At 39.5% G+C, this 13,620-nt stretch overlaps 1 protein-coding gene across 1 annotated transcript in view; it reads right to left on the bottom strand.

Moving 5' to 3' along the window:
• The window catches only part of SMG1 (SMG1 nonsense mediated mRNA decay associated PI3K related kinase), a 96,899-nt gene that overhangs the window by 16,057 nt on the left and 67,222 nt on the right, over positions 1 to 13,620 (bottom strand). Inside the window, exons 34-50 of the mRNA XM_069486880.1 lie at positions 12,740 to 12,970; positions 12,448 to 12,625; positions 11,827 to 11,988; positions 11,039 to 11,256; positions 10,241 to 10,395; positions 7,846 to 8,068; positions 6,794 to 7,040; positions 6,133 to 6,362; positions 4,778 to 5,026; positions 4,129 to 4,267; positions 3,937 to 4,046; positions 3,586 to 3,804; positions 2,822 to 3,012; positions 1,936 to 2,108; positions 1,517 to 1,796; positions 469 to 741; positions 74 to 308 (exon numbers count right to left, since the gene is read on the bottom strand). Of these exons, the coding sequence (XP_069342981.1) occupies positions 74 to 308; positions 469 to 741; positions 1,517 to 1,796; positions 1,936 to 2,108; positions 2,822 to 3,012; positions 3,586 to 3,804; positions 3,937 to 4,046; positions 4,129 to 4,267; positions 4,778 to 5,026; positions 6,133 to 6,362; positions 6,794 to 7,040; positions 7,846 to 8,068; positions 10,241 to 10,395; positions 11,039 to 11,256; positions 11,827 to 11,988; positions 12,448 to 12,625; positions 12,740 to 12,970 (3,513 nt within the window). The remainder of the gene's footprint in view (positions 1 to 73; positions 309 to 468; positions 742 to 1,516; positions 1,797 to 1,935; positions 2,109 to 2,821; positions 3,013 to 3,585; positions 3,805 to 3,936; positions 4,047 to 4,128; positions 4,268 to 4,777; positions 5,027 to 6,132; positions 6,363 to 6,793; positions 7,041 to 7,845; positions 8,069 to 10,240; positions 10,396 to 11,038; positions 11,257 to 11,826; positions 11,989 to 12,447; positions 12,626 to 12,739; positions 12,971 to 13,620) is intronic.

The raw sequence follows: 13,620 nt of genomic DNA, 5'->3' as shown, positions 1-13,620 counted from the left end.
TTCTGGATGAAAAAGACAATATTCAGTATCTAAAACAAACTTATACAATTTAGGATAAACTAGAAGTGTTCACCTGAAGTGAGGTGTATACTCCATTGGCTAAGTGAACTGCCTCAGATGCTTCCATGGGGTTGGGGATGTCTAGGTCCTGTGGCACCAGGTGGCACTGCTTCAGCAACTGAACCAAGCAGGTGACGTTTCCACTCATACTGCACAGCTCCTCCAAAAACCAGGCTCCATCTCGGGAAGTCAGATCAACCAGCTGCTCTCCAGCACTCGAAGCTGCACCTTCCATCATCAGGTTACGCCTAAATGAGATAAGTGTCTCTACAGTGAAACTTAGTTAAATGCACACATAAAAGAGGATACTTCAAAATCTGAAAAGAAAGCAAGCAGCTGTAACACCGTGCAAGACTAAGGAAAGGAAGCACCAAATGAACTGGTCCAATATGAGTTTAGCTAACGTACCTTGTAAGGGTACAAAGAGCAGAAATAATAACACTTGCTAGACTCAAAGATCCTTCTTCTCCATTCTCATGAAGGAAAACTTTAATACAACGTTCAATTTCTTTCAACTGATCTTCACAAACAGGCACAGTGACTGCTTCTTGCTTCAAGCGTTCCACTTGTCTAATAAGTCTGCTGTTTATGTCTGCTGCATACCGCTGCAGGGTCATCTCAGTGGCAGTGATGAACTGACACACTGTGGGGGGTGGTTGGGGAGCATACTGCATTTCGTATCTATAAAGGTAAGAGAGAGGCACCTGTTTATAACGTAACCCCCTCCCTGCTTATAAATAAAGTTCACACTTTACAAACACAAAAGAACATAGCATTTGATCCTTAGACAAACCTTCAAGAGCAGGAATCATTATTTCCATCCTACAGGTAAGAAAGTGTCAAGAGGTTAAGTAACCTTCTAAGATGACTAGTTGGTGAATGACAGAAACCATGTTTGAAGCTAGCTCTCTTTAAACCAATCCCACCACTCTTGCAGTAGGATATACTTCAATTAATTAGGGAAAACATACTGTCTTAGGGGGAAACATGAGCTCAAATCCTCTTAAAAGCAAGACCAAAGTGATTCCATTCAAATTCCATCAACCATTTTTTTCCACAAAAAGAAAATACAAATGTAATTCAAAATCGAACACAATGTTGCTCCCACTCTCAATGATAAATGAAGAAAATGGGCTGGGCGTGGTGGCTCATGCCTATAATCCTAGCACTGGGGGAAGCCAAGGCAGGAAGATTGCTTGAAGCCAGGTGTTCGAGATCAGCCTCAGCAACACAGTGAGTGAGATCCCCACCTCCACAAAAAATAGAAAAATTAGCTGGGAATGGTAGCGTGTTCCCCAGTAATCCTAGCTACCTGGGAGACTGAGGCAGGAAGATTGCTTCAGCCCAGGCATTTGAGGTTGTAGTGAGCTATGATGATGCCATTGCACTGCAGCTGGGGCAACAAAAAGAAAGAAAGAAAGACAGACAGACAGACAAGTAAGTGCCATCAACTTACTTCCTGTAGAGTTCTTGACAGCGCTCTACTGTGGTGTTACAGATGAGCTCTTCCATCCAGGTCTTCCACTGCTCAATTCGATGTTTCTGAAATATGGCCTTCGGATACTGCAGAGCTACAGTTGCATAGTGATGGAGCTGCTCCAGACAGCCACGGAGCACGGAGCGCCTCTGCTGCAGGAGAGCGCCAACCTCCCCCTCCAGCTGCTCACACTGGCTAATCAAGTGGGCCTGGCCAGCATTCTGTAGAAAGGCTGTCGCTGGCACATAACTTGGGGGCCCTTTTGGTAAAAGACAATATTAATCACCATTAAACCATTTTAAGTCAGCTGTCATTTGAAGGGAGCACAAACCAGAACCCCACACAGAAGCACACAACTATAAAACTCACATATGTATCTAAAATAAGTCAACCCATACCAAGGTCCATTTGTGTGCTTATCTCCTGAAGTAAGCTTGCAAGCTGTGTTGCTTCTAAATTGTTGAATGCAGCCTGATAGTGTGTTATCCACTGTTCAAATTCATTCAGCTTCACCTGGATTGCTTCCTGAACCGCTCTTTGCTGAGTCTGTAGTTGGGTGTGTTCAGAATACCTAACGGCGGAAACAAACAAACAAGCTCAAAAGATCACTTGCTGTTCTTTCTCCTACATACTTTCCTAACCTGGACTTTGCTCATACTTGAACTGCCTAGTAAGCTCCTTTTCAATCTGGAGGGCTCCGCTCCAGTGTCCCTTACTTCCCTGGATTTTCCTGACTTTGTAATTCCCTCAACTATGCTCGCAACATTTAAAATAAAACTACAACATCTGCCAGGTTTTGAGTTCACCGAAGTTTTAAAGACTGATGCTCGATAGATCTTTGTACTCTGAGAGCCTCATGCAATGCTTGACACTTTCATATTCACCTACCCTTTACTGGGCACCTGCTCTGTAAAGGTTCATTCACTTAGATTACCCCATTTAATTTAATGTGTAAAAAACTCAGCAAAGTATATGAAATAACTGCTACTATACAAATGAATAAAGACTCAAATAACAACTATAAATGAGAAAACCAAAACCCGAGTTTTCTGATTCCAAGTTTAGTGTTCTAACCATAATCATTCAAACATTTGAGTTAAATAAAGCAGAAAATTTAAGTGAATTGTTATTTAGAAACACTTCAAAACTGTAATCACTGAGAGCTTTTATCATTTACATGAGATGCTGCAATAATTCTAATCTACATTGAAAATATTAACACAAATATGAAAAGTCTCCTTAATGGAATATATTTAGAAATAAGAATTCATCACTGTTTTAAACCTGTGTTGCAGAGTGTGAGAAGGATGATCCACTCCTTCAGCTCCTTCTAGAAACTCTATTTCCTCCAGCAGTTTGCCCTGTAGTTTTTCCACATCTGTCAGTTGCTCCTGCAAGCTTAGGTATTCATCTAAGCTGCCGTCCAGCTTGGGAAGCACAAGCAGCATTTCATCCCTATTCTTAAACCAGTTCACCTGTAAAAAGTTGTTATGATTAGGAAGATTATTACAGGGTCAACTGTGAGACACAACAATGTCTGTCAAAAGAACATTTTGCACATTCTATTTAAATCTCAACAAAACCCTGAAGGGATGTGGCATCACCTCCACTGTACAAAGGTAACTAATACGTTCAAATTCACAGAGACATAAACTGACAGACTCAATTCCATAACACCATGCAGTTACCAACATGCCACCCAGAACAAGAATTAGCATCACTGACTACCTGCTGGGGAGGGCCACCACCCAATTAAAGAACATTTACAATCATCATTAAACACATTTCAACATATTTTTTTAAATTATAAATTTTTCAAATCATTAACCCACCTCCTAGGAGTGCGGAATGTAACTATGTATTTATGTGGGAGAACTGCCTTACAAAAAGATGACATCAAATTACCATATATTTAAGTGCCACTTCAATATTATACAATACAGTCTTGCCCAAAAAAGTAGAGAAACAGTTTTACTCAACTTTTTTATGAACATGTTTACTCTATTAACAAAAAGATGACGATGACTTATTACATCATTGGGCTTCACCTTAATTTCAGCCACTCTGGAAGAAAAGAGGCTGCGGGTGATCTCTCGCTCCATCTCTCTCTTGCTCTGCTTGCTCTCGGCCTGCTGGCCGCCCCCGCCATAGACAGCGCCAGCGAAGCCAGCCTCGCCTCCTGCCGTCCAGTCCACCAGAGGGTCGTACACAAAGGCCTCCAGCAGTGTCAGCAGAGTCTCTCTGCCACGCCGCATAATGTGTAAAACCTGTTTTCACAGAGTTTTAAATAAGTTTTACTGCAAATTTCCTCACCAACGTGTGACTTTTTTCCTTTCACACGCTTTGTTCATTTAACATGCATACTAAAAACGGTAGAGGCAGAAGAGAAAACAGCATACCTGCTCACAGGAAAGCCTGAAAACACCTTCTACTCCAGTTACACCCAGTGCTGTTTCGATGTTTTGTGTCATTCGAAAAGGTACTTTCTCAGGAACTCTAAGGCTTTTACCTTGAAAAGACAAATAGTGATGTTTTCTCCTTTCACTAAAAAAACATTGCACCCTCATGTAAATGTAAAAGTCCACTTTTACCTTTTTCAAAGCAAACGTTGTAATCTATGTGAACAACTTCTCCAGTCGTCATATCTATGAGAACATTATCCAGATGTCTATCTCCAAGGCCAATTATGTACCCAACCATAGACATGACTGCAGTAGATCTTGCATAGGACTAAAGAAACAGGGGTGAGGGGAGCAAGTTAAACACCACAAGGAAATTTCCCTCCAACATGGACTTGATACTCTTAAATTTACAAAACACCATAATCCTACTCCTTTATTTTAAAATAAATCAACAAATAAAAAGCACTCTTCAGGCTGCTGCGTGTGGTCACGCAGGCTCTGCATAGGGCAGCCATATACAACACAGAGGTCCTGGCTGGCCCTAGTTAATCATTATCAGAATGCTGGATTTTAAAAAAATAAACAACTTTTCTTCAGTCTCCCTAGTTTTTCCCTTTCTAAATTTTTTATTCTACTTTCCATTTCATCCACAATCGCTTCCTCATCCTGCCCTCAGACACAGTGAGGGACACACCACTATAACTTTAATATCAGATTCCAATAAAGGTCTCAAACTATCACATCTGGAGGAATCGAAGAAGGAAGACAAACAAGATAGACAAGAAGGAAGCAGGCATACTGTTGACATGTTGATTACAGTCCCGAACAAGACAAGTACCTGTGTAACTCTCCACCATTCATCAGGTGTTGTACAAGATGACCAGAGCTCCTTGGCAAGGAGGTTTGGGGGTGTGGCTTCCATTAACTCTTCTAACACTGCCTTCATCACATGAAGAGGCCAATCCCGACGGGACACATCCAGGCTAAGTCCAACTCCTTTCAAAGCAGGGCCAATTTTACTATAGTAAAGTTCACTAGGACGGGGTACCATTCCAGGATTCTGAGGAGTTTGGTAGGAATCTTGGGCCTTCAAAAGAAAATATCAAATTTATTTAAAAAGTACAAAGATTACTTTGAATGCAAAGTAATACCTTAAAAATCGATTTTTCAATAGCATTTTCTACCTACCCAGCTAAATTTCATTTACCAATAGCCAATTTTGCTTGACTATATATTTTTCTCATAATCTACATCTTCCTTTTAATTAGGTACTACTACTTCATTGAAAAATTGGTCTGGTGTTAAATTTTCTTGAGTTTAATTCAAATCTCAACACTCAAGTTACATTCTTCTTTGTAACATATAATTAAGCTAAAAAATTTATAATTCTTAATTCATCTATGCACATGTTTTCACTGGTGATTTAATCATCAATATAAAATTAACAGTAGGCATTTGGAACACATTACATAAAACTTCAGATAGGCTGTCTCCCAATTCCAATCTCTAATTTACCCTTCAATTAATTGCCCTGTAGTCTCCCGTGCCTACATGTAAAACTTGACTCCTCTTAAACTCTTGCTCATTCCTATACCTACCCTAATTAGAAGCATTTTCTTTAGCTAGATGTGGGATCCTGAGGTTTAGACTGTGTAAAATGTATCTTAATATCTGCAGAGCTTAGTACTGTTCCTGGCATATATTAAGCACTCATATACTTGGCTAAAATGAATTCTAAATTAAACTCCTAGTCTAAATCAAAGTATAAAATCCAGGTACAAAACAGGATGCCACTGTGGTCAACTCTAAATGTAATTTAAAGTTGCTTCTTATTTACATATTTAAAAGAAACTGGATTTCAAAAGATATTATTTACAAATTTAATTTAAAAGACCATGGTTAAGTCCAATAAAAGCATTAAGATATGAAATATCAAATCCACACATCCCCTCCAATTTGTCTCGAGTAAGATTAACCCAATGCCATCATTTATGCCTCTTAAAACTTTATTTTTATAAAATATACCTCAAAAATACTGTCTTAAGGACCTTAAGTCTTTTTCTTCTTTAACCCATAATAAACATGCAAAAATGCTCAAGTATAGTATGCCTAGAAATATTTCACAGAACAAAGAATAGGCTAATATATACGTTTGTTTTTGAACATTAAAATTTTATTTGAATTTTAATCAACCTTTTGTGCTTGTAAGGCAGCTTCCCGTTGTTGCCATCGCTTGTAAAGACCAAATAAGGGTGTGGCTCCATCCACCCACTGGATTAGTCCTGATCTCGTTCCCAGTGGTGTTACGGAATAGTGTCGAGCGTGGAAACGGGGCGTTTCCTGGCGGTTAATTGTAGCAAACATGGTATTCACGATAGATAGGAACTGCATTATTCTCTCATCCAGATGTAAATCCTCCAGTCCTATGAAAACAAAATTAAAGTAGCTAGGGCAGGTGACCAAATAGCGTTGGGAGCACACCACTCCTTTGTGTCTTTTTCAACTAGAATGGCAGTCAAGAACTGACAGCCCATGAGGAACATTGAGAGTATTACGGAATTCTATTCAGTGACAAGATATTAGTGGTAGTAATTAGCATTATTAGTTGTACCTCAGTTGTTCTGCTTATACAAGTTTATGCACAGGGAGGTCGAGGGGTATGGCAAATCTTTCTGTGCACTATCTAACCACTGCCATTCAAAAACACATAGGATACAGGACACTCCAGGTTAATAACAACATACAAAAATTCACCTGAAATAATCTAACACACACACACACACACACACACACACACAGCATTAATAAGAAGTCTAATACTCTTCTTTAAAAGGGAAGAAGTTTTAAATTCTACCTTTGAAAAGGTAAGGATAGCTCTTCCCATCTGATCCCAGAAACAGAAGTTTCTTTGGCTTGGTTTTAGTTGGTAAGATTGTGATGGTTCCACCCACACTGTGGATTGTGACAGTGTCTCTGGCTGAGACTTCCCCAGGAAGAGCAATTTCAGTGTTAGTCATGGCAGCCAACCACGGACTGATTTCTTCAAGACGTAAGATATAACTTGCACGTTTCTGTGCTCTCTGTTGCAAACTCAGCATTATCTATATTCACAAGATGAAAAAAACAAATTTATATTATGATTTAAAATACTTATTTTCTTTCACATTCAGTTTGGTAGAAAAGTAAATTTAAAAACATATACAAATACCAGCTATTCTAATTCCTACATTTAATTCAATTTGGGAAAAGCACTGGTGCGCTGTTATGCTCCACATCAGTAGTCCCCAACCTTTTTGTTACCAGGGATTGGTTTCATGGAAGACAGTTTTTTCAACAGGGATTAGGGATCTTAACAAAGTAGAAGGCATCTAGACCTATGGTCCCCAACTCCTGGGCTATGGCTCGATATGGGTCCATGGCCTAATAGGAAAACGAGGTCTCGCATCACCACCTAAGCTCTACGTTATCCCTGCCCTCCTCCCCCCCCCACCCCCCACCAAGTGATTCTCCCATGTTAACCTCCTAAATAGCTGGGATTACAGGCACACGCCACTGAGCCTGGCAAATTTATTTATCTTTTATGAGGAGAATATAGCAGGTAACCAACATTTAGCTCAAGGCCAGTACCACTCCCCTAGCAAATGTCTTACAGGATATTGTTTACTGGTGTGAACCCTCCATATGTAGAAGAGTAGGCACCTTTGCCACTCCCTCTGCCCACCGGTTTCCAAATTCTCAAATGAAACACTTTTCTCTGTATTCCTTATAAGCAACTGGCCATAGGCCGCCTTCCATAGGCTTATAAAATTTTCACTTATTTTCCAAGTAAGGTGAGCTCACTTATTTAAATTTTGTATCTCATAGGGAATTTTCCACTTTAGCAGCATTCTTGAGATTGTTCTGTACCTCTTTAAATGGAAGCCAGCTGCTTCCAGGCTTTGCAGGGTTTGACGGGGTCTTCAGTTTTTCTAGAGCATTTTCAATGGCATCACCATAGTTATCCTGAAACCATTTCTCATGAGGTGTTTCTGCAGGGGCCGCCGTGATGCTCCTCACATGCTCCAAAGCAAACACGATGGGCTTCATCAGAGCTGTGTGCTTCTCCCGCATGATAGCAACTTTCTCTTCTCTGACCAGGAAGACATTTTTATTCAAAAACTCATTGTATATGAAAATTTTACACAAATGTGGAGCAGTTCAAATGTATCAAATGTAAGTTAACACTATCAAAGAATAAGTAAAAATTAAACAATAAAGTATTAGCAAAGTAATTAACATAGAATTGTTTTTTAAAAAATCCAGCACATCAAAGAGGCAGCTTTGCTTTTCATGAAATGATGCACAGAAAACAGGATATCCAAACACAATAGAATAAAGTCACACCCATATCTTATACCATATGCAAAATATAATTCAAAATGGGTCAAAGACCTAAACTTAAGAGCTAAGACTATAAAACTCTTGGAAGAAAACATAGGGGAAAAGTTTGATGACACACGACTTGGCCATGATTCTTTGGACACGGCACCAATAACACAAACAGATTTAATTAGATTACATCAAAATCAAAACTTTTGTATATCAAAAGATACTATCAAGAAAATGAGGGCCAGGCGCAGTGGCTTACACCTGTAATCCTAGCACTCTGGGAGGCCGAGGCAGGCGGATTGCTTGAGGTCAGGAGTTCAAGACCAGACTGAGCAAGAGCGAGACCCCATCTCTACTAAAAATAGAAAGAAATTGGCCAGGCGTGATGGCTCACGCCTGTAATCCTAGCACTCTGGGAGGCCGAGGCGGGTGGATCGCTCAAGGTCAGGAGTTCGAGACCAGCCTGAGCGAGACCCTCGTCTCTACTAAAAAAATAGAAAGAAATTATCTGGCCAACTAAAATATATATAGAAAAAATTAGCCGGGCATGGTGGCACATGCCTGTAGTCCCAGCTACCCGGGAGGCTGAGGCGGTAGGATCACTTAAGCCCAGGAGTTTGAGGTTGCTGTGAGCTAGACTGATGCCACGGCACTCACTCTAGCCCGGGCAACAAAGCGAGACTCTGTCTTAAAAAAAAAAAACAAGAAAGAAATTAACCAGACAACTAAAAATATATATTAAAAAAAAAAAAAAAAGAGCTGGGCATGGTGGCGCATGCCTGTAGTCCCAGCTACTCAGGAGGCTGAGGCAAGAGGATTGCTTAAGCCCAAGAGTTTGAGGTTGCTATGAGCTAGGCTGACGCCACGGCACTCTAGCCCTGGCCAACACAGCGAGACTCTGTCTCAAAAAAAAAAAAAAAAAAAAGAAAGTGAAAAGACAATCCATAAATGCTAGGAAGTATTTGTAAATCATGTATCTCATAAAAGGTTAACATCCAGAATATATAAAGGACTCCTCCACAACAAAAAAACCACAAACAACCCAATTCAAAAATGGGCAAAGGACTTAACTGACATTTCTCCAAATAAGATATGCTAATAGTTAATAAACACATGAAAAGATGCTGAACATGACCAGTCATTAAGGAAAAGCAAATCAGAATGAGATACCACTTCAGACCCAGTGGGATGGCTATTATTTGAAAAGCAGAAAAAAGTGTTGGCAAGGATGGGGAGAAACTGGAACCCTCACACATTGCTAGTGGGAATGTAAAATAGTGCAGCCACTGTCGAAAAGTTTGTTGGTTCCTCAACAACTTAGAAAGAGAACTGCCACACGGTCCAGAAAATCCACTGGATCATACACAAAATATACACAAAATAATGGAAAGCAAGGACTCGAACAGACACTTGCTCAACAATGTTCAGAGAAGCATTATTCACACAGCCAAAATGTAGAAGCAATCCAACTGTCCATAAACAGATGAATGGATAAATAAAATGTTATATAGCCACACAATGGAATATTATAGGCCATAGAAAGGAATGAAATTCTAACACATGCTGCAACAGGGACGAACCTTAAGGACATTATGCACAGTGAAAAAAGCCAGACACAAAAAGACAAATACCATATGATTCCACTTACAAGAGGTAGCTAAAATAGGTAAATTCACAGGGACAGAAAGTAGAAAGGTAACGAGGCACCAAGGTTAGGAGGAAATGAAGAATTCCTATTTAATTAGTCCAGAGCTTCCATAGGGGATAAGTTCTGAAAATCGACAGTGGTGACAGTTGTACAACATTGTGAATGTACGTAATGCCACTGAATTGTACACTTAAAAATGGTTAAAACAATAAATTTTGTTATATATTTTAACACATAAAAAACAAGCCAGCTTCCTTTGTTGAGTAAAAGTGTATGGAAACATACTTGCGTAAGGTGTTGTTGTTCTGGACTCTCTTCACCTCATCTTCCAGCTGTTGAATTCGTCTCAGGACATACATGTGTTGCTGTAACAGAACTCCCAGCCACAGCTCATCCCAGAGCACAGTGACCCTGCGCAGCTCGGCCACGAGCATCTGAACCTGCAGATAGAGCACATCCAAATAGCTCATCTCCAAGTCTACACACAGCACAGTTCCTGAAACACTGGATATTACAAGTTAAATGGGGCTAATTTTTGTTCATTATACAATTAGAGAATGCTGATTAGTGATTCTATCAATACTGACTGATAAAACCAATTTTAACTATTCTAAACGCATTGCTCAAATTATTTCCATGACAGTTTTTATGGGTTTTTGGGAGGAGAGGAAGTTGTAATAAAAACTGTTTTAAAACATGATTTGGAGCTCCAAGGATGCAATTGGTTAGTGTACAGTACTTATAAAACATATGAGTTAAGGCTGGGTGTAGTGGTTCATGTCAGTAATCCTAGCACTCCAGGAGGCTGAGGCGGGAGGTTCGCTTGAGGCCAGAAGCAACCTGAACAGTGAGACCCTATCTCTGAAAAAAGAAAAAAATAGAAAAAATTAGCAGGGCACAGTAGCATGGGCCTGTAATACATCCCAGCTACTCCAGAGGCTAGGGCAGGAGGATCATCTGAGCCCAGGAGTGTGAGGTTGCAGTGAACTGTGATGATGCTAAATGTACTCTAGCCCCTGTGACAGAGGGAGACCCTGTCTCAAAAAAGAAAAAAAAAACCACATGAGTTGGGTTTCTTTGTACCTGTAACACCATAGTTGGGTTTGCTGAAGACAATTTATCTACAATTTTGCTGTAGCAATCCTGCATCATGGCTTGGTCTTCATTTAATCCACTCTTAGGTTCATCCTTATTGCTATCCTGAGAAGCAGGTGAACTTCCCCCCTCACATTCAGAAACCAGCAATTCTTCTCCTTGAATATTGCCAAGTAAAGTTGGAATTGCAGAGGAAAATTTATTTCCTACAATGAAATGGAAGAACAGGAATACTTTGAATGCTTCTCCCATGTGCATATACTGAGTTACTGAAAATATCAATTACCTATTTTACTCCAGAGCACTCATTTAACTAATTTGCCATCTGTGCATTAAAATGACTAAAGACTGTGGATATTCTGCCTTTTTACAAGTTGAGGTCCATACTTATTAATATTATAGGGTAATGGAAGATACATGGGGAGGGGGGGAGATAATAAAAGAGTCTCTAACAAATAGTGTGTTCTCTCAGACAGAGTCCAAAACTTGGTTTAACGCTTACCTACCAGTTACAGCTTAGCGAACCTGAGAGAGTTACTCCATTTCTCCATGCCTTGGTGAGTGGCTTATCGTAAAAACTGAAGCTAACGTGCAAAGCGTATGTTGTAGTGCCAGAAACATAGTAGTTACTCCCTCAATAATGATAATTATTACTATTGAAAAAAACTATAAATTCTACCAACTCTGGAATAAAATCTAAAAAAAAAACCTGACCTAATAAAAATTACAGGCAAAATAATTTATGCATAAAGTAGCAGTATTTTAATATTCCATACCTGAAGCCTGGGATTCACTACTAAGTGATATGGTCCCCACTATTGCAGGATACAATATGAGATGCGGCGAATCTTGAGCCACACGGCACAGAAGGTTGCAAATACTTTGGCGCACATACACTTCAGGGTGGTTTAAGCGTGAGAAAAGCTGCGGAATAATTCCTTCAAGATAAGAAGAAAGATAGATACTTTAAAGCTATTAAAAACTACCAACATAGTAGATGTGCAAGGATAAAACCTGATGGGTTTTATCAGCACAAATTTAAGGGTTCAAATTTCTCCCTGAGGTAACCAAGAACCATACACAATAATTCTTCATTTGCCAGTTTAGGCCAGGCTAACTCATGTCATTTTTACAAAGGGTATAGAAAATCTTCCTGAAACTTATTTTCACCACCCTCTCCAAACGTCCTTTTATATATAAAAAGCCTCTGAGCCTTCCATTTCTCTGAAAGGTGAGAGTGAAGGGCTTAGAAGTGCAACAAGCAGTCCAGAGTGTCCCATGAACTAATGCAACTATTCCTTACCACATCCCAATCATAAATAAGAAGAAACCACTGATTTTTTTATCGTCTTATATATCCAACTCAGAAATAATTTTTCCTAAAACACGGCCATCACCTCTCCACGGAGCAGTAGGTGTTGTTTCCAAGCCGTGCTCCAGATACTGCCGAAGTTCGCCTGCGTGTTTTACCAGCAGCCTGAGCAGCCGCAGCGTGGCCATCACAATCATGTCATCAGTGCTCTGTTCCACTCTATGACTTAGATGTAGCCTAGGGTCATCCTCATCTAAAGGAATCTAAGGGTGAACAATTAAGGGAAGAAATAAGAAAACAATTCAGAACATTGCTCCTGTTTAATACGAAATAAATTCTAAACAAATTTTTTAAAAACAGAACACAGTGCTACCTACTTGACCAGCATTGAGTTTAAGAAAAGTAAAATATGCACTGCAAGAGAGTTTGTACAGGCTGAAGATTCTATCTACAACTTTCCTCCACACTTTAATAACTCCTTCAGTGGCACTTTCGTCAAGTTCCGAGAGCCATGGGCAGCTTGATATTAACTGACGCCAGATAACATCAACCATGTCATCTTCTTCATTATCTTCACTCTCTGTTATCTGAAGCGTTATATCTTCATCCTGAAGAAAAATTGGGCACAAAATGCTGTTTTTCAACAGAAATTGAAAAGGGGAAAAGATATATGATTTGACTATCATGGAAACATTCTTTCCATTTACAAAAGACCAAATTATTACACATTTAGTGCTATACACACTAAATCAATATCCATATGCATCTCTTTGTAGCCAGTGAAGAAGGATATAAGCATTTAGCAACAATCGAAAGACGTTTTTGTTTTTTCTACTTTAAATGCTTACAAGTTACAATATAATATTTTGCCTACAAAAAATTAAATGCAATCTGTTCAAAAGTTTGAGTCTGAATGTACACAGAATACATACAATAGACCTTACCCTCTTTTCAGTCCTGTACATGTACCTAACAAAAACTCTGGCAGAGACTTGCAGAGCAAGAACCCAGTTAACACAGTTTAGGCTGGCAAGTAAAATCTGTACCTTTTAAGACTATAAATGCTCAATAGCTATTACATTCTAGAACGGACAGAACTTTGACAGTGTTAGGGACTGAATCCTACAGATCATCTAATCCATTGGTTTTAAATCTGGCTGTATATTAGAATCACCCAGTGAGCTTAAACACATACACACACACACACTCCCATTCAGAATACCTGGAGGTACAGTTCAGGCACTGGCAAATTTTTTAA

This window comes from Eulemur rufifrons, chromosome 14 (assembly GCF_041146395.1).
Source record: "Eulemur rufifrons isolate Redbay chromosome 14, OSU_ERuf_1, whole genome shotgun sequence".
Classification (NCBI taxonomy): Eukaryota; Metazoa; Chordata; class Mammalia; order Primates; family Lemuridae; genus Eulemur; species Eulemur rufifrons.
The sequence above is the reverse complement of the archived record's forward strand: the minus strand, read 5'-3'. Positions and strand labels throughout refer to the sequence as shown.